General features: G+C 46.3%; 2 protein-coding genes and 1 pseudogene across 2 annotated transcripts in view; 2 read left to right on the top strand and 1 right to left on the bottom strand.

Annotated features, from left to right (window-relative positions):
- Positions 1-6,355, bottom strand: part of LOC125639503 (hyaluronidase-4) — a 32,301-nt gene extending 25,946 nt beyond the window's left edge. Inside the window, exon 1 of the mRNA XM_048856738.2 lies at positions 6,058-6,355. Coding sequence (XP_048712695.1) covers positions 6,058-6,077 — 20 coding nt within the window. The 5' untranslated portion in view covers positions 6,078-6,355. The remainder of the gene's footprint in view (positions 1-6,057) is intronic.
- Positions 6,356-11,149: 4,794 nt separating this feature from the next.
- Positions 11,150-15,131, top strand: LOC125639760 (toll-like receptor 9). Its single transcript, XM_075130767.1, is given in 5 exon segments — positions 11,150-11,165; positions 14,329-14,515; positions 14,517-14,586; positions 14,588-14,860; positions 14,862-15,131. Coding segments are annotated over 5 exon segments (816 nt in total).
- Positions 15,132-15,407: 276 nt separating this feature from the next.
- Positions 15,408-16,084, top strand: LOC142072769 (toll-like receptor 9; annotated as a pseudogene).
- The last annotated feature ends 8,305 nt before the right edge of the window (positions 16,085-24,389 follow it).

Raw genomic sequence — 24,389 nt, 5'->3', positions numbered from 1 at the left:
TTCAGCAGCAGCTTTACCTGCCTTTACTCTCTCCCATGTAGGTCTCAGCCTTTTTCTCCGCCAGGGTGGATTCTAGTCATGGGCTTTATTTGGATGGATCCTGGAAGCTTAGACAAATGCCACCCTCTCTTACCTGGGCAGGCTCGCATGAGTATAAACTCCCAGTACTTTGTGCTATGCATTAGCTGCCAACACACTTCTGTGTTCAATTTCAGGTACATGAATGGCTTAGGACAGAGGTAGCCAATAGTCCATAGGTCAAATCTGGACCATCAGATGCTTTTAAAGTAAATCTTTTTATTTACTTATTATTATTCTTTTTTTATTTTCTCCAGAGTCTGGATGACCCTTAGTACTTCTCCATTAAATATGTCAGTGATGTGGTGGTGGTTTTATTATCAGAGGGCGGGCATAGCGTAATGGATGCAATTGTTTTTTTTTTTTAAGAGGCAGTAGCTCGGAGAGTGATAGATTATGTGTGTTTGCGGGGGAGGAGTTCAAACAGGCTTTTAAGCAGCTGCCACATGGTAACTGCTTTCAGTGACTAATGATCCAGGCCAAAACTGCACAGTCCCCAGAGCCACTTGGACAATAGGGAAGGAGATTCTTGAACCTAATCCTGTGATAGAGGGGCATTTATTGCATGTCAATGCCAATTCCTAGAATAACCCTTTCACTGAGGAAGGATCTTTGTGCATGGCACTGTGCTCTGGTTTATTGAGTTGGATTTAAATCCAGCTTTTCCAGCTCCAGTAACCTTTGAGGTTTGGGGTAGCTACAACTGGAGAAGTTTTCAAGTTTATTCATATCTTGGCGTTCTCCATCCAATAGATGCAATTAGTCATCTGCGTCTGGCCCATGCCAGCTGACTCGGGCTGTTTCACTGCAGTATAGACAACTGGGCTCAGCTGGAGCCCAGACTCTAGAACCCTGTGAAGTGGGAGGCCCTCCCCTCAATGTGGTCATAATAGTACAAGAGGAGGGTCTGATCCAGCACTGACTGAAGTCAATAGAAACAGACTTGACTTTGGTGGGCATTGTTTTTAAAATGGTTTTGGCTATTGCATGTCCAAGGTCAGGGTTTAGTATCAAAGAGGCACTTAGAGGAGGGTTCCCACCTATTTTTCTTTACTGTGTGCCAAAATAATATCTCATGATAGCATTGTTGCTCAGTGATATGTCATGACCCCACCCTCAGAATGAATTCAGAAGCCAGTGTTTGTAGAACATGGGGTGAGTCAGACCCTTGTAAACTGAGCCCAGCACAGGGAAGTGGCACAGAAAAAATAGTTTGTGTTTTTTTGTGTTTTTTTTTTTTTCTTCAAACAAAGCAAAACTTGATTGAAACCACCCAGATTCACGCTGACCGGCAAATGGGCCAGGCTTCTCCTGCAACTCAGGCCACATGCGTTCAAGACCGATCCTGAGACCTTGGCAAACCTGCCCCAAGTTTCAGGTTTTTACTGAAAGCATCCCCCAGCTCCACTGACTTCAGAGTTTTATTCTGGACTTACACCTGTTCAACTGAGTCAGGTCTACACTAGAAAAGCATTGCAGGTGCAGCTTGGCAGCAACTTAAATATAAGCACTACCTTTGACTTACAATTGTTGACTAAGAATTGATTTAGAATCTGGTCAGTGGGGTGCATATAAACACACACAGCTATCGAATGAGTAATTATTTCTCATCATGCATAGGCTACAACAAAGCATTCTGTGCAGAGAGGAATAGCTGGGCGACCTTGACAAGTTTTGCATCTGAGCTAATTCAAAATTTCATATGCAATCACCTAACTTCTAATCTTTTGTCTCACTGATAAATGAAAAGTTGTATTTATACTACATGACAGCAATCTTTTTGCTCTGCTGCAGAGGCAGCCAGCCAAAGGCAGCCATGGTCATGAACCCTGTTACCAGAACTGTTTTGACATCTCTGATTGCACCACAAGATCCTTTTGACATACAAGGAAGTAAACAAACCACAAAAGACGCAGAGGAAAAGCGTAAGCACTGTCTGAGCAATCTTAAAAGAGAAGTTAAAACAATGGGCCTTAAACCAGGAATGGCTCCACTGACTTCAGAGTTATTCTGGATATACACCTGTTTAACTGAGTCGAATCTCCACTAGAAAAGCATTGCAGGTACAGCTTTGCAACTATACTGGCAAACCTGCCCACTGTAGATACAGTTTATACTGGAAATAAGTGCTTTTGCCTGGGCAGTTTATACCAGTTCGTGAATGAAATAAGCTCTACCAGCAAAAACACTCTAGCTGCTATCACTGCCTATACGCTAAGGTTTTTGCCAGCATTGAGATGTCATACAAAAAGACACTTGCAACATTACTATATGGGCAAAAGTTTCTAATGTGGATCTGGCCAGGGACCAACATTTGGCCCAATGCATCTAATTCAACTACAGATTCAGCTTCCTCTGCCTCCCTAGCTGATGATCTCAAAACCTAAACTACAAACATGACCATTTAAAGATATTGATCTCTCCAGCATGCACACGCTTCTCAGCATGCACAGCCTTTAGGTGCAAATCTCAGGAATATAGCAACATTAAAGTAAATTCCACAAAAGACCCAAAGGAGGAAAAAAAAGCCAATCCCAGTTTAATAAATCAAAGTAGTAATTTATGTAGCAACAAAACCTGCAGCTGTGTTATTTTCCACCTTAAACTTAACTAAACAGTGTGATGCTGCTGGCATACATCTCTAACCATGGTGCTACCAGCAAGTTCCTATGGCCCCTTTTGAGTTTCAGCTTTAAATGAACCCGAAAGTTCAATGCCACACTCAGCCCAGATCATCAAGTTTCAGCTGGATTAACCCTGAAACTGCTGAGCTCCACAGTGTTTTGTCTCAAAACCAAAACGCAGCCCAGGCTGAAGTAGTGTAGGAGCATTGGTTCTTCCTTTACACCCTGAGGCTGCAATTGGTCCATGTGGGCAGACTTCTATGTCCCTGCAGAGCCCAGTTGGCTTCAGTGGACCCAAATGCAGGCTCATAGCCCTACTTAGCTTCTCCTATTCAATCATGTATGCAGAAAATAAGAGCTGGTCCATCACTGCATGTAGATAGGCCCATTATTAACTCCACCCTTTGGTATTTCTAACACTGCCTCTAAAATTTGGTAGCACCTGCCCTGACAGCACTGTGTGTGTGTGTGTGTGTGCCATATAATGCTGCACTGATTCTTTCTTCTTATAGATTTAACCGTAGACACCCTGGTACCTTCTTTAATTTCCCTATTCCTTACCCTAATTCATCAGATTCCTTTTAAGTCAAAATTAAACAGATGCTTATTATCCAGAAATTCAGCAATGAATCACTTTCATGTTTGGAGAGTATGCTAACCGTGTAATGTAAAATTAATCACTACTGCTTTCTGATTTCCTCCCCAACTTCTTTGATAATGTTTGCCTGAATCTCTCAAACATCTGTGATAAAATTCTTATCTACTGTATGCTGAGCTAGAGCAGCTGCTTCTGTGACTGGGATCAGGACCCAGGAAATCTGGCTTCAGTTCCTAACTCTGCTACTCCCAGGCCTTTAAACATGCATTTTTTGGCAGCCATCCCATGCAAGACTCTTATTAAGCAGCCAATGGCTAGGACTCCAGAATGGGAGCTCCGCACCTGGCTCTGGGTTGGGGGGTGGCTTTCACTTCCACTTCCCCAGCTCCCTATACTTTAACAACTATAAAGCCAGAGCAATTGCTCAGGCTCAGTGTGGGTGAAGTGGATTTCACCCCATGTGCAGAGGACCTATGCAAAATTGTAAAATACCTTAACCTGGAAAGCACTCCCTACTGTTCTTTGGTTTTTTTCCACCTAGTATTTTTAATATTCTGGACCATTCTTGCAAAATACTTGTCCCAAGCTATTTTAGCTGCAGGTAGCCTTCCTCAAACACTTTTCTGGCAAGGGAAACAAAATAGATGCACTCATAAAGCTTCATTCTCTCTAGCATCCCCTCTTGCTCACCTCACTCCTGCTTGGTGGCCAGGATCAGGGAATGCAGGTGGCTGTCAGAGGAGGATTGAGACAATTGATCACAGGCTGGTCTGGGCCTGAATAGCTGAAGGGCTCTGCACACAAAGTCATGGATACTTTTATAGCAGGCACCGAGGCTGCCTCTTGAACTGTAGGGACCCAGGCCTCTGGCAGAATTCCAGCAGGGTCTTAAAAGCGCCTAAGCTGTCACATTGGGGTTTGGTTATTTATTGCTCTTGCTTCTCTGAAGTGTCCTTTTCCAGGGGAACCTTTCCTTGCACTTCATTGTATTATTCCCCTTCCTCTTGTTGTGAGCACAACAACGGCTCTCCAGAATTGCCAGTACACCCATGTACGAGACTCCAGTGGTTTACCAGCCAGGTTACTAGGGGCGGGCCTCATCTAGACGATCAGACTGGAAACTCCTCAGCTTTAGATGTCAGCTGATTTTGGAGTCAGGTTTAAAAGCACCTGGAGAAGAGGAGCAGAGGAGAGTGACCAAGAAGTGGATGGATTTAGAATGATGTCTTGGCTACGGTCATGAGTTAGAACAGCACCAGGACCCTCATTAACTCCAGAGAACTTCTGGGCTGAGTTCTGCACTGAGTTCCACCCCTGCTGAACTCTAAGCAGCTGCAGGGGCATAAGCAAGGACAAAAGTTGTCTCAGTAGCTTTTCGCTTCTTGATGAAATCTGCCCTAACCATGGTGGTGAGACCCAGATCAGTTTTGAACTCTGTCAGCACAGGAACAGCAGCACAACTCAGGGCCTCAGCACCTGTAGCAACTTCAGGTGAGGCTAAACCAACCCCCAGGGATGGCCAGCCCCCCATTGTGTGGGATGAGGCTGGGAGCAGTTTGCAACTAGCCCATATCTTTAAAATGGGCTTAACTGAAACCAGGGAGTTGGAAAACAGTGCCTGACGTGTGGGGCGTTCCAGAACCTGATCTGACTTCTACCAGTTGGACCTTTCCAGCTGTGGCTAACCAGATGCTGTGATTCCTTATCGCCCATTCCCCTGTGTCCTGTACCATCAGACAAAATATGCCTTCTGCTTCTCTACGCAGCCTTCCCCTACAACCGCATGGGCCAGCACTGACTGGACATGTAGTCATCCAGACCAGCCATAGGTCCTCCAGCAGTAAGCACCAGCGAGAACTCTGCCAGCCCCAGCAGCTTCTCCTTTAGAACCAGCTGGTCATTCATAGAGTCCATTTCTGTTGAGGGTGTTTGAAAAAGGCTATCATGCCCCACCACCCATTCTTCCCTGGGGCAGGGCTAGCCTGGGCCTGCGAGACAGCACAGGGATTTTCTGACACAAAGTTGACTTTGATGTGAGGTGTTAGTCAGAGACACTGGCACTATTTGTACAGTGGGAATGCTGAGAGTCATTGAACCAGACTGTAAAGCCTTTATATAATGGAAACCACTTCAAGCCAGGGGGTGCAACAGCGCCCCAGCTGCAGCTCCTATGGCTTCTCCATGTTTGGACCAACCTCCAAACCCCATTGAGGTCAGCGTCTCCATAGGCTGGATCGGGGCCTTATCTGTGACATTCCTGACTGGACATGAGGGGAAGCCACTTAAAGCGTTTCCAATATAGCCCCAGCTCAACAGCAAGTTGCAAGGGACTTACCCCCACTTCACCCTGGAACACAGACTCCCTCCCCGGGAGTCAGGGTCGATTCATCCCCCGGCCCAGCAAAGGGCTCCCTGGACAAAGGGCTCCGGGGGGGGTGGGGGGGTGGTAGTGGCAATGGGGAATAAGGGAGGACCAGCCCCCCGGGAGGTGGCGGCTGTTTGGCTATTGCAGCTTCCACAGACACTAGCAGAAGCTCCCAAGCGGAGGCTCGCTGGGTTTTGTTCTGGGGGTGGGGGTCCCCGCTGCAGTCTCTGGGGTTCAAGGCTTTGGAACAGGGGGTCGCTGCTCCCTAAACAAAGGAGCCGGGCCAAGGCTCGGAGGGAAACTGATCCGCGCCCAGCCGGGCTCTGCGGAGGGCTCGGACTTCGCTCCCACGCCCGGGGGCAGGAGAGGGGCCCGGGGCACGCGCTCGTTACCTCTGCCGCCGCCGCCCCATCTCTTCCTCCGGCTCCGGGCTAGGCTGAGAGGAAGCTCCCCTCTCGCTGCCATCCAGCCCGGCCTCGGCTACCTGCGGCCGGCCCCTCACCTGCCGGCCACGCCCACCTTTAGCCCTCACCTGCCTGCAAACTGGTGCCTCGCCTTCCTCTTCCTGAGGAGGGAGGGGTTTGTTCTGCAGCGCCTCCACCGCACACCTGCAATAGGGCCCATGGCTCCTGAAGGGGTATGCGGGGCGGGCAGGAAGGGCTGCAGAGAGGACGGTGGTGTGACCGGGGAGTTTAGGAGGAGAGAGGTAAGTAGCTCTCCGTAGGCAGAGTGTAGTGTCGGGGAGCGATGAAAAGGTAGCAAAGCGGGTGCAGAAAAGGCTGAGTGTGTTTTGCACACTCATACACACAGAGGCTGTCCAAACCACTTCAGTGCTGAGCAGAGGAACTGTAGCCATTCAGTCCACTTTCTCTGCTTGTGACCTGTTGGAGCCAGCTGACTTTGTAGGCAGGGATGTAGTGTTGCAAACAAGTGTGATTCAAAATTCAAGGTTTCAGAGTAGCAGCGGTGATAGTCTGTAACCGCAAAAAGAAAAGGAGGACTTGTGGCACCTTGGAGACTAACAAATTTATTTGAGCATAAGCTTTCGTGAGCTACAGCTCACTTCATCGGATACATTCCACACAAAGATGGACTACAAGCCGTCAGGAACAGTATCCCCGATAATGTCGCTGAAAACCTGGTGGCTGAACTTTGTGATTCTGTCCTCACCCACAACTATTTCACATTTGGGGACAATGTATACCTTTAAATCAGCGGCACTGCTATGGGTACCTGCATGGCCCCACAGTATGTCAACATTTTTATGGCTGACTTAGAACAACGCTTCCTCAGCTCTCATCCCCTAATGCCCTTACTCTACTTGCGCTACATTGATGACATCTTTATCGTCTGGATACGTGGAAAAGAAGCCCTTGAGGAATTCCGCCATGATTTCAACAATTTCCATCCCACCATCAACCTCAGCCTAGACCAGTCCACACAAGAGATCCACTTCCCGGACACTACAGTGCTAATAAGCAATGGTCACATAAACACCACCCTATACCGGAAACCTACTGACCGCTATGCCTACCTACATGCCTCCAGCTTTCATCCAGACCACACCACATGATCCATTGTCTACAGTCAAGCTCTACCGCATTTGCTCCAACCCCTCAGACAGAGACAAACACCTACAAGATCTCTATCAAGCCTTCTTACAACTACAATACCCACCTGCTGAAGTGAACAAACAGATTGACAGAGCCAGAAGAGTACCCAGAAAGTGTCCGATGAAGTGAGCTTTAGCTCACGAAAGCTTATGCTCAAATAAATTTTTTAGTCTCTAAGGTGCCACAAGTACTCCTTTTCTTTATTCAAAATTCAAGGAATGTTTAGCCTGTGGATTGCTCACAAGCTGTCAGCCAGAGCTGTTCTTCTGGGGCTTTGCAGTCCATGCTGTGTGACTGGTCACCTCACTAACAAAGCATTGTTTGAATGACCTTGAACAACACTGATATTGTTTTGAGAAGAGCTTGTATGAATCCTTCCGGGAATTGAGCAGGTGACACTCCCATACAGGTTATTCAGTGTGTGTTTAATAGCTGGTTCTTCTTAAAGATGAGGGCCTGCTGCCACCAGCTAATTCCTTAAGGTAAAGTCTGCAAAATGATACTCAGGTTGTATAAGGCTGTCCTTGTCTATCAGTGGGGTTGGAAAACTGTTTGGACAACTGGATTGTGTGAGTGAAGGGCCTGGCCAGATGTTGGGTGGTGTGCTTTCAGCTGAGTGGCGCTAGACTATAAACACTTCACAGAACAGGCTTTTTACCAACTTGAGTCATCTCCCTGCTCCCAAGAACAGAGTGGACAGATGGTGGGGAGTGAAAAGTACACAAGTGGCTGTGGAGAAACTCATTGTCCTGGGCAGGTTCTTTGGTCACCCAGCAGAGTCATTTCACTTTCTCCTAGCTCCTGATCTGTCCTGTTTTCCCCACTCTAATTCCCTGTAGTGTAGACCAAGCCCTGGTTAATCCACCTTTCTGAGAGGCGGGTTCAAGGAATAATTCTTTGACTGATGGAGCTGCATCTACAGTGCGGGTGAGGCTGACCTAACTATGTTGCACAGGGCACAGAATTTGTCATTGCCCTGAGCAATGTAGCTAGGTCGAGCTAATTTGTAGGTGTAGGCCAGGCTTAACTCTCTGACCTTCAGGAAGTCATTAAACTCCTGCCTTGATTTCCCCATCTGTGAATGGGGAGTAATACTTCAAAAGGCTGTTGGGAGGAGTAATTAATGTTTGTAAAATGATGAGATTAGTAAGGAGAAAAGATGCTAAGTGAATTAAATTAAAAGACATTTTAGCTATCCTCAAGGCACATCACTGGGTCCAGAAAACAAAGCAACACAGAAAAGGAACACTGATTTCAATCAGCAGCTGATCCCTTGAGCACTCAGAGCCAAAGCCCTGTAGTTTTAAGGTTGGGAACTGCCCTAAATACACATCATTTGAAAGGTGGAATCTAATTTTGGTGGGGTTTGGATATAACATTCACCTAGTGTTCTTACCACTCCTGTCTCTAAGGATTTCCTAATCATATCGTTGTCCATCACCCTCACTTCAAAGTATCCTTACTGCCCCTCCTTTTCCAGACCTGTTATTGTTGTGTTACCATAGTACTTGGGAACCCCAGATATGAGCCAGGACCCCATTGTGCCAGGTGCTGTACCAAAGCAGGACAAAAAGACGGTCCCAGTCCCTGCTCCAAAGAGCTGGCTTGGGAACAACACCCCTGATTTAAAGAGTCAATAGGACTTTATGGAACTTCTCAACAAGCATTGAGCCAGATCCTCATCTGCTGTAAATGGGCATACCTTCATTGACTTCAGTGCAGTTCACTCTTTACACACATCCCCTTTAGGGACAACTATGCTTCTCTGTATTTATTTCTCACTCACTATCTGTTAAGATTTGCATGCAAAAGAGAACGTAATTCCGCATTGCTCTGCCTATTGCATAGACACTCCCCCTAGTGCAAAGTGGGTGTAAAAGTATTTCCATTCCGGGTTGTTCTAGTGTCAATGGCTGGACAAGGGTCAGGGCAGTGGTGAATTGAGCCCAGGAACTTGAATCAATAAAAGTTTCCCTGCTTCAGATGCATATGTCGCAGCTGAAGTTACCACCATCTATTTACTACAGTAAATACTATAGTTAATTGCTATGGTGATTATGATATCACAAGTGTAGGATCATGACATTATAAGGGGAATAAGCAGCTGGGGCAGATGAAACTCTTATGAAAGAAAGGATCCCGTTTTCAAGCAAAGGCTGAACAAAAATTAAAAAGGGAAGAAAAACGAAACAAATACATGCTGAGTTGGCAGAATTGTTTCTGTTTCTCACAGTTTTTTCCACCAGGAGTCAACAAGTCTTTAAAGAGGATCTTTCGCATTTTAATGTATAAATACAGCTATCTACGTTAACGTGTCTTGAGGCTTTCAATGTCCTGTCCACTTCTGAAAATCTGGACCTATGCATTGGGGGCCTAACATTTGAGGCACCTAAAATTAGGACCTGCTTTTGAAAATTTGATCTCTAATCTCTCCATGGCTCCTGTGATACATGGGGAGTAGCTCCCTTTGATGGACACCCAGCCAGCCAGTTAGCTGTAAAATCCCTCTTTGTCTGTTCTTGTACCTGTAAAGGGTTAACAAGCCCACTGGTAAAAGAAAAGGAGTGGACACCTGATCAAAAGAGCCAATGGGAAGGTAGAACTTTTTAAAATTGGGAAAGAAACTTTCCCTTTGTCTGTTCTCTGGGCTGCAGGGACTGAGCAGCAATGCTGTAAGCAGCTTAAGCCAGGTATAATTATAGATTATCCATTCACACCTCGAACCTACTTTACAGGTAAAGCAAGCAGAGAACAGACCAAGAGGGATTTTACAGCTAACTGGCTGGCTGGGTGTCCATCAAAAGGAACTCCTTCCCCCACTTTCATGTATCACAGCTCCATTTCCACATCTGTAAAATGGCCACAACCTCTAGCTGCCTGGCTGTTGGGTGTCAGATTTATCACGCTGGTTCGGTTGCCCACAGTCCCTTATTACAACGGATGTCTCTCTCTTTTTTTTTATCTCTGTACAACAACATTGGGAGTTGCTGAGGGATGCAAAAAGCAGCAAGAAATACCTTTGGTGAATGTAGGTGGGTGCTGCTTATTATTCTTAATACTGACTTTGAAATACAATGTTGGCAGCCCTTCATGTGGGTAGAGAGCTTTGAAATTCTCAAGCACCACATAACAGCTGGTTTTCATGGTAAACAGCTCTATGGCGCCACCTGCTGACACAAGACTGCAGACAGTACAAGGGTCTATTCATGATTTTGGCTGTGTTCTGTTACGTTTTAAAATGAGATTGTATTTAGAATTATTCCTGTCTCTTCACATCATGGAAGAGAGGGATTGCATGCGCTGTCACAGGGCCTAGCGGGCTACTTGCGGACCAACTGTTTATTGCAGCACACCTGCCTGAACAGAACCTGGATGGATCCATTGATATGCTCAGCTCATGGTGATGTTTAGATGAGCAATTGTTACAAAAAGTTCAAGCAGCTTAGAACAGTCCTTTTATGGGTGTATTTACTTAAGAGCAGAGTTCTAAAAGAGGAACAGAGACAGATAACCACAGGGCCCTGTCCATCCCTTTGGGAACAGGCAGGATGGGGCTGCTGCAGCTGGGCTAGATCACAGGCCCACGGGACAACATTTACCAGCCCAGACATGCATTTCCATCCTGGAGGGCTCATTTATTAACATGGATTTATCATGATTGTTTGACAACAAGATAGTTCATCCTATTCCCGACCTTGCATTAATAGAACAGGCTGACCCTGCTCATGATGAACAAGCTCTTCCCTTACATCCAGAGAGGCCAGGTACACCTGGAAAATGAGATCCTTCAGGGTTGCAGAACATAGCTGGCATATCTGGGAAACAAGAATGGCTGGACGTACCCAGGCAGATCTGGGAAAGGCCCTGGATGATGCATCTGGATAAAGGTACTTGTTAGCTTTGGGAAGGCTTTGTAACTGTGTGCTGAGGGGTGTATGGCTATTCTCCTTGTACCTGGTCTGGGAGTAAAGAGGGTTACAGTCTCTGGGATTTAATTTCAAGTGTGAATGATATACCAGGTGCAGTCCTGTCCATTTAAAAGCTCTCCTCGTACTGGAACTCCTTGTTGTTTAGTGGCACACACCCATCCTCAAGGCAGAAAATCTCTTACAGGGAAAGAGGGCTCTTATATGGCCAGAAATGTACCACTGCTGACTTTCAGTGTGGCCTGGCCTACCCATGCACTTTCTTGTGGAATGTCAGTCAAATGAATCACTTTGTTTGAAAACTGCTGCTGTGCTTTCCAGCATCCACCAAAGGGTTAAGCCCCTTTCCCAAGCATTACCAACCGTACCAAGAAAAGGGGTGTAGAAGGAGAAGTGTGACCAGCAGTTTGTGGGTGTGGGGGGAGTAATTTGCATTGAACGGCGCAGGGGTGCACGGGGAGAAGTGCAACATCTATGCATTGGTAGTGGTGATAAAACAGGAGTACTTGTGACACCTTAGAGACTAACAAATTTATTAGTGCATAAGCTTTTATGGGCTACAGCCCACTTCATCAGATGCATTGAATGGAACATATAGTAAGAAGATATATATATATATACACACACACACACACATACAGACTCATGTCAAGTCAAGCTGTGATTAACTTGAAGTGAAGAGGGGTGACATGCGGCTTCTTGAATGGATGTAGATTTTATTTTTGTCATGTCTCATGAGAGAGAGAGCCCCATTGGTGAGAGCCAACAGCTCAGTGTGGGAACCATCTTCCTGCTGGTACCTGCTCTCACTTGCCTGTGTGTAGGAGCTCTCCGGAGGACCCAGTGCTGGAAAGGCTGTCTGCTGGATAGATTTTCTGCATCTCAGAAGAATAATGGTATTGCCTACATTCCTCTTTCTCTGTCGTAGGAACATAGGAATAGGACTAGGTGGGTAGAAAGCTGGCTAGATTGTCGGGCTCAACGGGTAGTGATCAATGGCTCCATGTCTAGTTGGCAGCCGGTATCAAGTGGAGTGCCCCAAGGGTCGGTCCTGGGGCCGGTTTTGTTCAATATCTTCATAAATGATCTGGAGGATGGTGTGGATTGCACTCTCAGCAAATTTGCGGATGATACTAAACTGGGAGGAGTGGTAGATACGCTGGAGGGGAGGGATAGGATACAGAAGGACCTAGACAAATTGGAGGATTGGGCCAAAAGAAATCTGATGAGGTTCAATAAGGATAAGTGCAGGGTCCTGCACTTAGGACGGAAGAACCCAATGCACAGCTACAGACTAGGGACCGAATGGCTAGGCAGCAGTTCTGCGGAAAAGGACCTAGGGGTGACAGTGGACGAGAAGCTGGATATGAGTCAGCAGTGTGCCCTTGTTGCCAAGAAGGCCAATGGCATTTTGGGATGTATAAGTAGGGGCATAGCGAGCAGATCGAGGGACGTGATCGTTCCCCTCTATTCGTCATTGGTGAGGCCTCATCTGGAGTACTGTGTCCAGTTTTGGGCCCCACACTTCAAGAAGGATGTGGATAAATTGGAGAGAGTCCAGCGAAGGGCAACAAAAATGATTAGGGGTCTGGAACATATGAGTTATGAGGAGAGGCTGAGGGAGCTGGGATTGTTTAGCCTGCAGAAGAGAAGAATGAGGGGGGATTTGATAGCTGCTTTCAACTACCTGAAAGGGGGTTCCAAAGAGGATGGCTCTAGACTGTTCTCAATGGTATCAGATGACAGAACGAGGAGTAATGGTCTCAAGTTACAGTGGGGGAGGTTTAGATTGGATATTAGGAAAAACTTTTTCACTATGAGGGTGGTGAAACACTGGAATGCGTTACCTAGGGAGGTGGTAGAATCTCCTTCCTTAGAGGTTTTTAAGGTCAGGCTTGACAAAGCCCTGGCTGGGATGATTTAACTGGGAATTGGTCCTGCTTTGAGCAGGGGGTTGGACTAGATGACCTTCTGGGGTCCCTTCCAACCCTTATATTCTATGATTCTATGATTGTTGATCTGATCATTGTTCCATCTCCTCCACTGATGGATACTGAGGGTAACCAGTACCAGTCACTGCAGAGGAAGCTCTAAACTTTCCATAATGGACAGTTCTGCATTAACAAATCTAAGGACTTGTCTACACATGGAGTTGTTCCTGATTTAGCTCTGCGTGGACACTTTTATTCTGGAACAGTGACCCTGTGACATTGCTAAATGTAGCTGCAAGGCAAGAATTCTGGGAAGCCACAATGGCCCAAATAAGATAGACTGCAGAAAGCACAAGCTGGAGGGCGTCCCATCCTTTGCCTCTTCTTGTGTGGCTAACATCACTATCCTGCTGCTAATGGACAACCAGATTAAAAATGTGCATAATGATTCTGTAGCAGATCGCTGAATCACCCGTGTGGTGCCGCCTGCTGGTCTCCTGAGAATTACCTCAATTCCAGCCTCGGAGCACCCTCTGCTGGCCAGTGTCTCACCCGCTTCAGGCCCCCGTGTCCCTCCCAGACCCCGGCACCCCTTTCCTCAGGGTTCTGCCCCCAGCAGTACCTCCACACCCTGGGTCTCCCCTCCCAGGTTACCACAACCCTCTATATCCACCTTGCCTCAGTGGTTACTGCCCGTGATCATCTAACCCCTTTCTCAAGGGGCAGACTGCAGTCTGTAATGGCTACTCGTCACTGGCAAAGAGGTTGGACCAGCTGCCTCATCCTATCCCTGGGCTACACCTCTGCAGCTCCAGTACCTCTTTAGGCGTTAAACAAGGCCTCAGCCTGGGGAGTTGCCAGGCTAGAGCTCCCCAGCTCCTCTTGCCTTTCCCCAGCACTGCTCTGCATCAGGTACCCCTGTTCCCAGGCAGCTAGGCCCTTCTCCCTCCAAGGCTGGAGAGAGACTTTGACCCAGCTCCTCCCCTAGCCCTTCTTATTGGGGCCTGCTGTGGCCTGATTAGGTGTGGCCCCAGCTGTGGCCGCTTCCCCAATTAGCCTACCTTTTCTCCCAGGAGCGGGGTAACTGCCCCGTTACAGATTCCTTCTCTCATCTCCCCAACCTGGTCAAACTGAATCTGAGAGTGGACTATCTACCCCCAGGCTGAGCATCTCATCTGTCCCATGTTGTATAGCCATCCACCTGGGAGCCTTCATTGGACTGCAGTATCTGAAACAGCTGGATCTGTCTGAGAACAGTTTAGCATCCATTCTACTTCTACCCCCAACCCTGCAGTATCTGAACTTGTTACACAACAGTATTCTCAGGCTGGAACCCAAGGTGTTTACTAATCTGCTTAGCCTCAGAATGCTCAGCATGGATCAACTGCTACTACAAAAATCCCTGTGGCACATCGGTGGCTGTTCCTGAAGGAGTCCTGTCCCACCTGGGATAACCTGACCCTGCTCTCTCTCAACTATAACAACCTGACCAGCGTGCCACAGAACCTTCCAGCCAGCTTGAAAAATTTCTTTCTCTCCTTTAACCAGATTACCCACATCTCAAAAGGTGATTTTGGAAACCTCACCAATCTCCGGACGTTGCATGCGAAAGGGAACTGCAGGAGATGTGACCACACACTGAACCTGTGTGCAGAGTGCAATGGTTCCTTCCAAATAGATCCTGATTCCTTTCTTCCCCTGAGGTCCCTGGAGGAGTTGGTGCTGTTTGGACAATTTATTTAATGAACTAGATTCTCAGTTATTTCAGTCTTTGGGGAACTTAAAGATGCTTAACCTGACTGATAACTATCTTTACAATGCCATCACAAGCAGCGCAGCATTCAAATGGCTCACCAGGCTCCAAAAGCTTTTGTTATTTTTTAATTACTGAAAGAAGTACAATGCTCAACCATGCTTTACAATGCTCAACCTGACCCAATCTTTCCAATACTTGGAGTCATTGCAAGAGCTGGAGAGCAATGGATTTTTCTTCTAGGTGCTCACTGACATGCAACCTTTAATGGGGCTAAAGAATTTCACTAAGTTACACCTGAGCTTGAACTTTGTCAGCCATGTTGAGATATCAATGTTTAGCCACTTCCCTAGATGAAACTACATTGATCTTGCAAAGAATAGTATCACAGAACTGAACAATAGGAATGAGTTCAGGACATGTGGGGACCCAAATCTCCTGGGCTTAAGCAGGCAACTGCTTGTGTCAATAGACGCAGAAAGTGAATTTGAAGAGGCAGCAGCAAATGCAAAGTTTGATATGAACTCCACCAGTCCTGAAAATGTTAAACCCAGTTACCAGAATTACAGCAAGATTCTCAATTTAGCAGGAAACAATCTTGTGGCTGTGAAAGCAGTGATGTTTAAGAACATAGCTCAAGGCACTTAATGTGAATCATCACAAAATAGCATGTCAATCTATAAATGGCTCGCAGTTCACCCTCTTGAACAATCGCCGCATGCTGGATCTTTCCTACAATAAAATCAATTTGTACTTTGAAAATGCCTTTACTGAGCTCCACCTCCTGGAGGCCTTAGATCTCAGTTACAACAGTTATCACTTCTTGATGCAGGGTATTGGTTACTACCCAAATTTCATAGCACACCTCAAACCTCTTAGTTTGGCTCATAGCTCTGTTGATTCTATTTGTAAATTGGTTATCAGCGGCACCTCCTTAAAGGTTCTGATGTTCAACGGAAACCAATTAGAGATGATGTGAGGGCATGAAGACATCTACCTGAGGTTTCTTCCAGAATCTGACCAATTTAATTAAGTTAGATATTTCCAGCAATCACTTGACAGGCCTCCCTTCACAGATTCTTGAAAACCTGCCTAAGACTTTAAAGATCTTGTGTGTTAAGAGCAAGCACATCACTTTTTTCAACTGGACCAACCTGCAGCTCCTGCCTAATCCGGAGGTGTTGGACTGGGAATGATCTCCCCTTCTTGTTCCGCAGCAGCACTCTCGGCAAGGCCAAGCTTCGAAAGCTGGTTCCGAGCAAAAACAAGATAGACGATATCTGCAAATACTTTGCCAATGTGGCCATGCTAACTCATTTGGACTTAAGCTACAATTTGCTGCAAAATATTGATAAGGATCAGTTCACAGAGTGCCTCCCAAACCTGATGGAAGTGGACCTCGGATTTAACCCACTGTGCTGCATGTGCGATTTACTGTTTGAATTGATCATCATTAGGAACATCACAATACCCAACCTGACTTATGAAGTCACCCGTGGCTCTCCATGCGAGCTAAAGGGCAAGAGCACCTTCATCCATGAACTGCTTTTCTGCTCTGAGGACTCTGTCTCACTCTGCCTGTTTGGGTTTTCTGTGTTCTTCACCTTGGCATTCTTGGCTGTGCCTACCATAGAATGTCTCTTTGGCTGGGAGCTCTGGTACACCTTCTGTCATGCCTGGTACATTTCCAGGTGTGGTCAGTGAAGAAAAGTAGTGCAGAAGAGGTGGAATATGATGCAGTTGTGGCTTTCAAGAAAGATCAGGAAGCTGTAGCCAACTGGGTCTATAACAAACTCCAAGTCAGAATGGAAGACTGGCTCGGTTCAAACTTTGTCTTGAAGAAAGAAACTGGATTCCAGGGAGATCCTTGTTGGAAAACTTGTGGGATTCAGTTAGCACAAGAGCAAGAAAATAATTTTTGTGCTTTCCAAGTTCCAGCCCGTGAACGGCATCCTGAGAACTACCTTTCACCTGGCACAGCAGCAGTTGTTGGAGGACAAAAAGGATGTGGTGGTGTTAATTCTGCTGGAGAAGATGGAAAAGAAATCCAAGTAAATCCAATTCAGCTTTGGAAATATCTCTGCAAGAAGACAGTCTTGTTCTGGCCCGAGAAGCCCTGTGGGCAGCAGTGTTTTAGGGACAAGTTCCAGACAGCCTTGGCCAAGGATAACCACAGGCTGTACGGCAAAAAATGCAGCCTGAGCTTTTAAGATGGACAAATAGAATTTAATTTTTTTTGGAGTGGGGAAAAGTCCTCTTTGGCGGGTCCTATCAACAGGGTCATAAAATATATGCTGTCCTGCATGTGACTATCAAGAGACCTTGCACAGAAAGATGGTATTGATCATTTGGTTAAGATTTCAAACCTGATCTGAGGGAAGTTAGTATTTATTGGGGAGAACCAGGACTGACAAACTGACTGCTAATATTAAAGAGATGCTGTGTCTCTGCATACACTATTGTGCTGGGAAGAGTGCAAAAATACCAGACTGCCGACAAAACAATAAACACACCAGCTCTACTGGATTCTAGCCAGGACTGGGGAAGCAGAGGTTACTATGCCACAGTGAGAGTTTTATGGGCTCAAGGTCAGGGGAATGCTTGAGATTTTGGACTCTAGTTGAGTGCAGGGAAGCAGCTGTATTACCATGCTCCAGTAAGGGAATGGGTCAATGGCACTAGGCTCTGTGAATGATTCTGAGCGCAATAGTGGGAAGCAGCAGAGAGGTACCTGACTTTGGTGTAGGAGGATGATTCATTAAAGATGTTTGGCTAAGGTGAGTAGGGGAAGTGGCAATGCTACAGGTCTGCAGGTGTTGAGGGTAGAAGAATGGTGCTTGGTACCATGTTCTACCAATGGGGATATGTAATAAGGGCCTCCATTGTCCCATGGAGTCCTACCCGGATGGTACCAGTTTTCACGGGGGAAAAGACTAGCGAGTGCGGGTGGAAATCCTTTTGATTCTATGCTTTTAGGTTTCAGTAGAGTTCAGACACAAGGAATATGAGGCATCTGATGTGTACATCATGCTGTAAAGTTAGGGTCACCTGAATCTCTACTGGGGGAAACTACTGTTAAATACAAGTACTCTTTCATTGCCATAATGCTAAGAGCCTGACATAATGAAATGCAGAGAGGTAGGACTGCTGCTCCATTCATAACTCTCATTTCTGTGCCTTGGTGTCTTAGAGGATCTCGGATCAGTACAGGCTGCTTTTACATACCCAGTATACTGGATTATGTGGTGAGCCAAGGAAAAAACTCTGTCCTTAACACTACATTTTCTGGTTTAGGTTGGTTCACATCAGCCCTCTGTATCATCCTAACCAATTTGTACAGTACAGCAGGATGAATGGCTCTCGCCTGTCTCTCAGTGACATACCCCATATCGACGCCACAACTTCCTTTCAAGTCAAACACTACGCGATGATTCCTGTGCATTGCCTTTGTAGATATATTTTTTTAAAGCATGAAAAAGACAGATCAATTGAAAAGAAAAAAACCCAGGCTCAAGCTGCTGTGATGCTGTTCTCCTCTAGGGGTTTTGTGCATTGGGAAATATTATGTAGTGAGCATGAAGAAGAATGCATAAAACTTGGGAGGAAAAAATGGAAATATTCCTTCCCTGTCCAGCTTTATTCTAACTGTGCTAAACTCAAGCATGTTGCTGACTTCCTGATTGTTGCTTTGGAACCTTTACCAGGTCAGGATTGTAATGTGCTTTCAGGCAACTGAAGACTCTTGCAAGTTGATATTTTTAGTATCACCATGAATAACTTCCAGTGGGAGTGTGTGTGTGTGTGTGTGTGGGGGGGGGGGATGTTGTGAGTAAAGCCATTGCAATAGGTGAGGGGACTCAGGCTCAGCCTTCTCGACATCCCCGGTATCTGGTGCATTCCAAAGAGGAGATAATGGGTCTACAAAAGCATCAGTATGAGCTAGGGGATAAGCCCCCCCCTTGCCAAGGGTGGTTTAGCAATACCCCCAGATGATGTTAGCACTTGAAAGGCTGCTTTCCTGTATATAAAGCAAGCCTGATGCTGAGGTACGGTTGCTGGCACATTGACCCAGATAGAAAGCTCTCTCCAACAGAGAGAGTGGCAGTGTTGCTCTAGCAGGAACACTGCATCCCTGAACATGGTGTGATCTTTGGCCTCTAGGCCCTGAGGGGCCCTGTGTTGGCACTTTGGTGCATTTATGGGGAAGATGGAGACTGGCCAGGCTCAGTGGACTTGCGATTGGAGATGGAGCCTTTCACATCTAGGTCACCTGTTTTAATCTGGCTCAGCTTCGTAATGACAGAAATTCCACAGCTGATGGCTGTTCCTCTGTAATATGAGCTAGTAGCAGAGCTGACATTTGAGGCTTAACACCTGGGGGTCTAATGCCCCAAATTTGGGGGCTTTAAGGATGTGTAGGCTAATCTTGGTTTCTAACCCATTTTGCTGGGGAACAGCCTTGAAAATGGAGCTGACCACTTGGGCTGGAAATCTGCTACAGTGATTTAGCCTTAGAATTGGATTATCCACGATTGCCCCTACAGCAGCTCAGGCCTGACTTTTGGCAGTCATGAAGCCCACATCTATGTGTCCCTTGCGTTTCTGAGGGATCCCAAGCCAGTTAACAGCGGGAAGGAGACAGTCACATTTGAGTTGTTGAGTGACTGGCTCTGGGTGGACTCAAGCTACTTCCCAGCCCCTGGCCAGTTCCCTGTAGATGGACCATTAGGAGGTGCAGCTCAATAGCATGAGAGCCAGTGTGGTCTAGTAGGACTAAACATGGGTCTGAGATCTAATTGGTCTGATGCCTTCGTCAATTCACCATAGCTTCTTTGCCTTGATTCACCATCTGTAAAGCAGGGAGGATGATCTGTACTTATCTTACAGGAGTATTGTAAGGATAAATTTAGTTAATAATTGTGAAGAGCTATTGGAATATTATTCTTATTGCCATTTTGCGTTTGGTTCAGTGCAGACTGTAACCCAGGAGACAAACGCACACTGTGCTCTCTCCTGCAGACTGCAGTGTTGGCCTGTCCTGTTTTCTTAATGTAAAATTAAAGTCAGATGGTTGCTCCCCGCATGTGAGGAATGTAACGCCATTCACTTTCTGGTTGTCTTTGTGTTCCCTGGAGCAGCCACCCCCAACCCCTACTACTGGGGTCTGAATTGCTGCTTTGGCTCCCTCAGACAAAGGAAGAAAAGGAAGGAGATGAGCCGGGCCCAGGATCCTGAAGAGAACTCCTCATACTGGCCTATAAACCTCACATAAGCCCCACCTCACAGGGAAGGGTAGGAGAGATGTCCTGGAGGCCAAATTTAGGCTGCTAGGAAAAAGACTGAAATCCAGGACCTCTAGGGTGGCATTCTCCGAAATGCTTCCAGTTCCACGCGCAGGGCCAGGTAGGCAGGCAGAGCTTCAGAGTCTCAATGCGTGGATGAGACGATGTAGAGAGGAGGGGTTTAGATTTATTAGGAACTGGGGAAACTTTTGGGTGGGGGGAGCCTATACAGGAAGGATGGGCTCCACCTAAACCAAGGTGGATCCAGACGGCTGCCACTTAACATTAAAAAGGTTGCAGAACAGTTTTTAAACTAAGAGATGGGGGAAAGCTGATTGCTGCAGAGGAGCATGTGATCGGACAGAGACTTCTCTTAGAGGAGAGTCTATTGATAGAGATTCTCTAGGTTTTAGTCAGGAGGATAGGATGGAAGGGAACAAAGTATGGGCCAGATCAGACGAGAAACATTCACATAAAAAAGAATCTGACCCATCAGAAAAGGGCAGACAAATAAACGGTGACAAGTTTTTTAAAGTGCTTGTACACAAATGCTAGAAGTCTAAATAATAAGATGGGTGAATTAGAGTGCCTCGTGTTAAAGGAGGATATTGATATAATAGGCATCACAGAAACCTGGTGAAGTGAGGACAATCAATGGGAAACAATCATTCCGGGGTACAAAATATATCGGAAGGACAGCACAGGTTGTGCGGCGGGTGGAGTGGCACCATATGTGAAAGAAAATGTAGAATCAAATGAAGTAAAAATCTTAAATGAATCCACATGTCCCATAGAATCTCTATGGATAGTAATTCCATGCTCTGATAAGAATATAACAGTAGGAATCTATTATCGATCACCTGACCAGGACAGTGATAGTGACGATGAAATGCTAAGGGAGATTAGAGAGGCTATCAAAATAAAGAACTCAGTAATAGTGGGGGATTTCAATTATCCCCATATTGACTGGGTAAATGTCAGGACGAATTGCAGAGACAAAATTTCTCGATACTTTAAATGACTGCTTTTTGAAACAGCTGGTACAGGAATCCATAAGGGGAGAGGGAATTCTCGATTTAGTCCTGAGTGGAGTGCAGATTCTGGTCCAAGAGGTAACTATAAACATAGAATATCAGGGTTGGAAGGGACCTCAGGAGGTCATCTAGTCCAACCCCCTGCTCAAAGCAGGACCAATCCCCAATTAAATCATCCCAGCCAAGGCTTTGTCAAGCCTGACCTTAAAAACTTCTAAGGAAGGAGATTCCACCACCTCCCTAGGTAACGCATTCCAGTGTTTCACCACCCTCCTAGTGAAAAAGTTTTTCCTAATATCCAACCTAAACCTCCCCCACTGAAACTTGAGACCATTACTCCTTGTCCTGTCATCTTCTACCACTGAGAATAGTCTAGAACCATCCTCTTTGGAATCACCTCTCAGATAGTTGAAAGCAGCTATCAAATCCCACCTTATTCTTCTCTTCTGCAGACTAAACAATCCCAGTTCCCTTAGCCTCTCCTCATAAATCATGTGTTCCAGACCCCTAATCATTTTTGTTGCCTTTCGCTGGACTCTCTCCAATTTTTCCACATCCTCCTTGTAATGTGGGGCCCAAAACTGGACACAGTACTCCAGATGAGGTCTCACCAATGTCGAATAGAGGGGAACAATCACGTCCCTCGATCTGCTGGCTATGCCCCTACTTATACATCCCAAAATGCCATTGGCCTTCCTGGCAACAAGGGCACACTGTTGACTCATATCCAGCTTCTCGTCCACTGTCACCCCTAGGTCCTTTTCCGCAGAACTGCTGCCTAGCCATTCGGTCCCTAGTCTGTAGCGGTGCATTGGATTCTTCTGTCCTAAGTGCAGGACCCTGCACTTATCCTTGTTGAACCTCATCAGATTTCTTTTGGCCCAATCCTCCAATTTGTCTAGGTCCCTCTGTATCCTATCCCTACCTGCCACCGTATCTACCACTCCTCCTAGTTTAGTATCATCCGCAAATTTGCTGAGAGTGCAATCCACACCATCCTCCAGATCATTTATGAAGATATTGAACAAAACCGGCCCCAGGACCGACTCTTGGGGCACTCCACTTGATACTGGCTGCCATCTAGACATGGAGCCATTGATCACTACCCGTTGAGCCTGACAATCTAGCCAACTTTCTACCCACCTTATAGTGCATTCATCCAGCCCATACTTCCTTAACTTGCTGACAAGAATACTGTGGGAGACCGAGTCAAAAGCTTTGCTAAAGTCAAGAAACAATACATCCACTGCTTTCCCTTCATCCACAGAACCAGTAATCTCATCATAGAAGGCGATTAGATTAGTCAGGCATGACCTTCCCTTGGTGAATCCATGCTGACTGTTCCTGATCACTTTCCTCTCGTGTAAGTGCTTCAGGATTGATTCCTTGAGGACCTGCTCCATGATTTTTCTGGGGACTGAGGTGAGGCTGACTGGCCTGTAGTTCCCAGGATCCTCCTTCTTCCCTTTTTTAAAGATGGGCACTACATTAGCCTTTTTCCAGTCGTCCGGGACTTCCCCCGATCGCCATGAGTTTTCAAAGATAATGGCCAATGGCTCTGCAATCACAACCGCCAACTCCTTTAGCACTCTCGGATGCAACGCATCCGGCCCCATGGACTTGTGCACGTCCAGCTTTTCTAAACAGTCCCTAACCACTTCTTTCTCCACAGAGGGCTGGCCACCTACTCCCCACGCTGTGTTGGCCAGCGCAGCAGTCTGGGAGCTGACCTTGTTTGTGAAGACAGAGGCAAAAAAAGCATTGAGTACATTAGCTTTTTCCACATCCTCTGTCACTAGGTTGCCTCCCTCATTCAATAAGGGTCCCACACTTTCCTTGGCTTTCTTCTTGTTGCCAACATACCTGAAGAAACCCTTCTTGTTACTCTTAACATCTCTTGCTAGCTGCAGCTCCAGGTGCGATTTGGCCCTCCTGATTTCATTCCTACATGCCCGAGCAACATTTTTATACTCTTCCCTGGTCATTTGTCCAATCTTCCACTTCTTGTAAGCTTCTTTTTTATGTTTAAGATCCGCAAGGATTTCACTGTTAAGCCAAGCTAGTCGCCTGCCATATTTACTATTCTTTCGACACATCGGGATGGCTTGTCCCTGTAACCTCAATAGGGATTCTTTGAAATACAGCCAGCTCTCCTGGACTCCTTTCCCCCTCATGTTATTCCCCCAGGGGATCCTACTCATCAGTTCCCTGAGGGAGTCAAAGTCTGCTTTCCTGAAGTCCAGGGTCCGTATTCTGCTGCTTACCTTTCTTCCCTGTGTCAGGATCCTGAACTCGACCAACTCATGGTCACTGCCTCCCAGATTCCCATCCACTTTTGCTTCCCCTACTAATTCTTCCTGGTTTGTGAGCAGCAGGTCAAGAAAAGCTCTCCCCCTAGTTGGCTCCTCCAGCACTTGCACCAGGAAATTGTCCCCTACATTTTCCAAAAACTTCCTGGATTGTCTGTGCACCGCTGTAGTGCTCTCCCAGCAGATATCAGGATGATTAAAGTCGCCCATGAGAACCAGGGCGTGCGAACTAGTAGCTTCTATGAGTTGCCGGAAGAAAGCCTCATCCACCTCATCCCCCTGGTCCGGTGGTCTATAGCAGACTCCCACCACTACATCACTCTTGTTGCTCACACTTCTAAACTTAATCCAGAGACACTCAGGTTTTTCTGCAGTTTCATACCGGAGCTCTGAGCAGTCATACTGCTCCCTTACATACAGTGCTACTCCCACACCTTTTCTGCACTGCCTGTCCTTCCTGAACAGTTTATAACGATCCATGACAGTACTCCAGTCATGTGAGTTATCACACCAAGTCTCTGTTATTCCAATCACGTCATAATTCCTTGCCTTCCAAGACAACTTGGAAATAGTGACCATAATATAACAACATTTTACATTCCTGTGGTGGGAAGAACACCTCAACAGTCCAACACTGTGGCATTTAATTTCAGAAAGGGGAACTATGCAAAAATGACGAGGTTAGTTAAACAGAAATTAAAAGGTACAGTGACAAGAGTGAAATCCCTGCAAACTGCATGGACACTTTTCAAAAAACACCATAATAGAGGCCCAACTTAAATGTATACCCCAAATTAAAAAACATAGTAAAAGAACTAAAAAAGAGCCACCGTGGCTTAACAACCCTGTAAAAGAAGCAGTGAGAGATAAAAAGGA

The sequence above is a fragment of the Caretta caretta genome, chromosome 7, assembly GCF_965140235.1.
Source record: "Caretta caretta isolate rCarCar2 chromosome 7, rCarCar1.hap1, whole genome shotgun sequence".
NCBI lineage: Eukaryota > Metazoa > Chordata > Testudines > Cheloniidae > Caretta > Caretta caretta.
The sequence above is the reverse complement of the archived record's forward strand: the minus strand, read 5'-3'. Positions and strand labels throughout refer to the sequence as shown.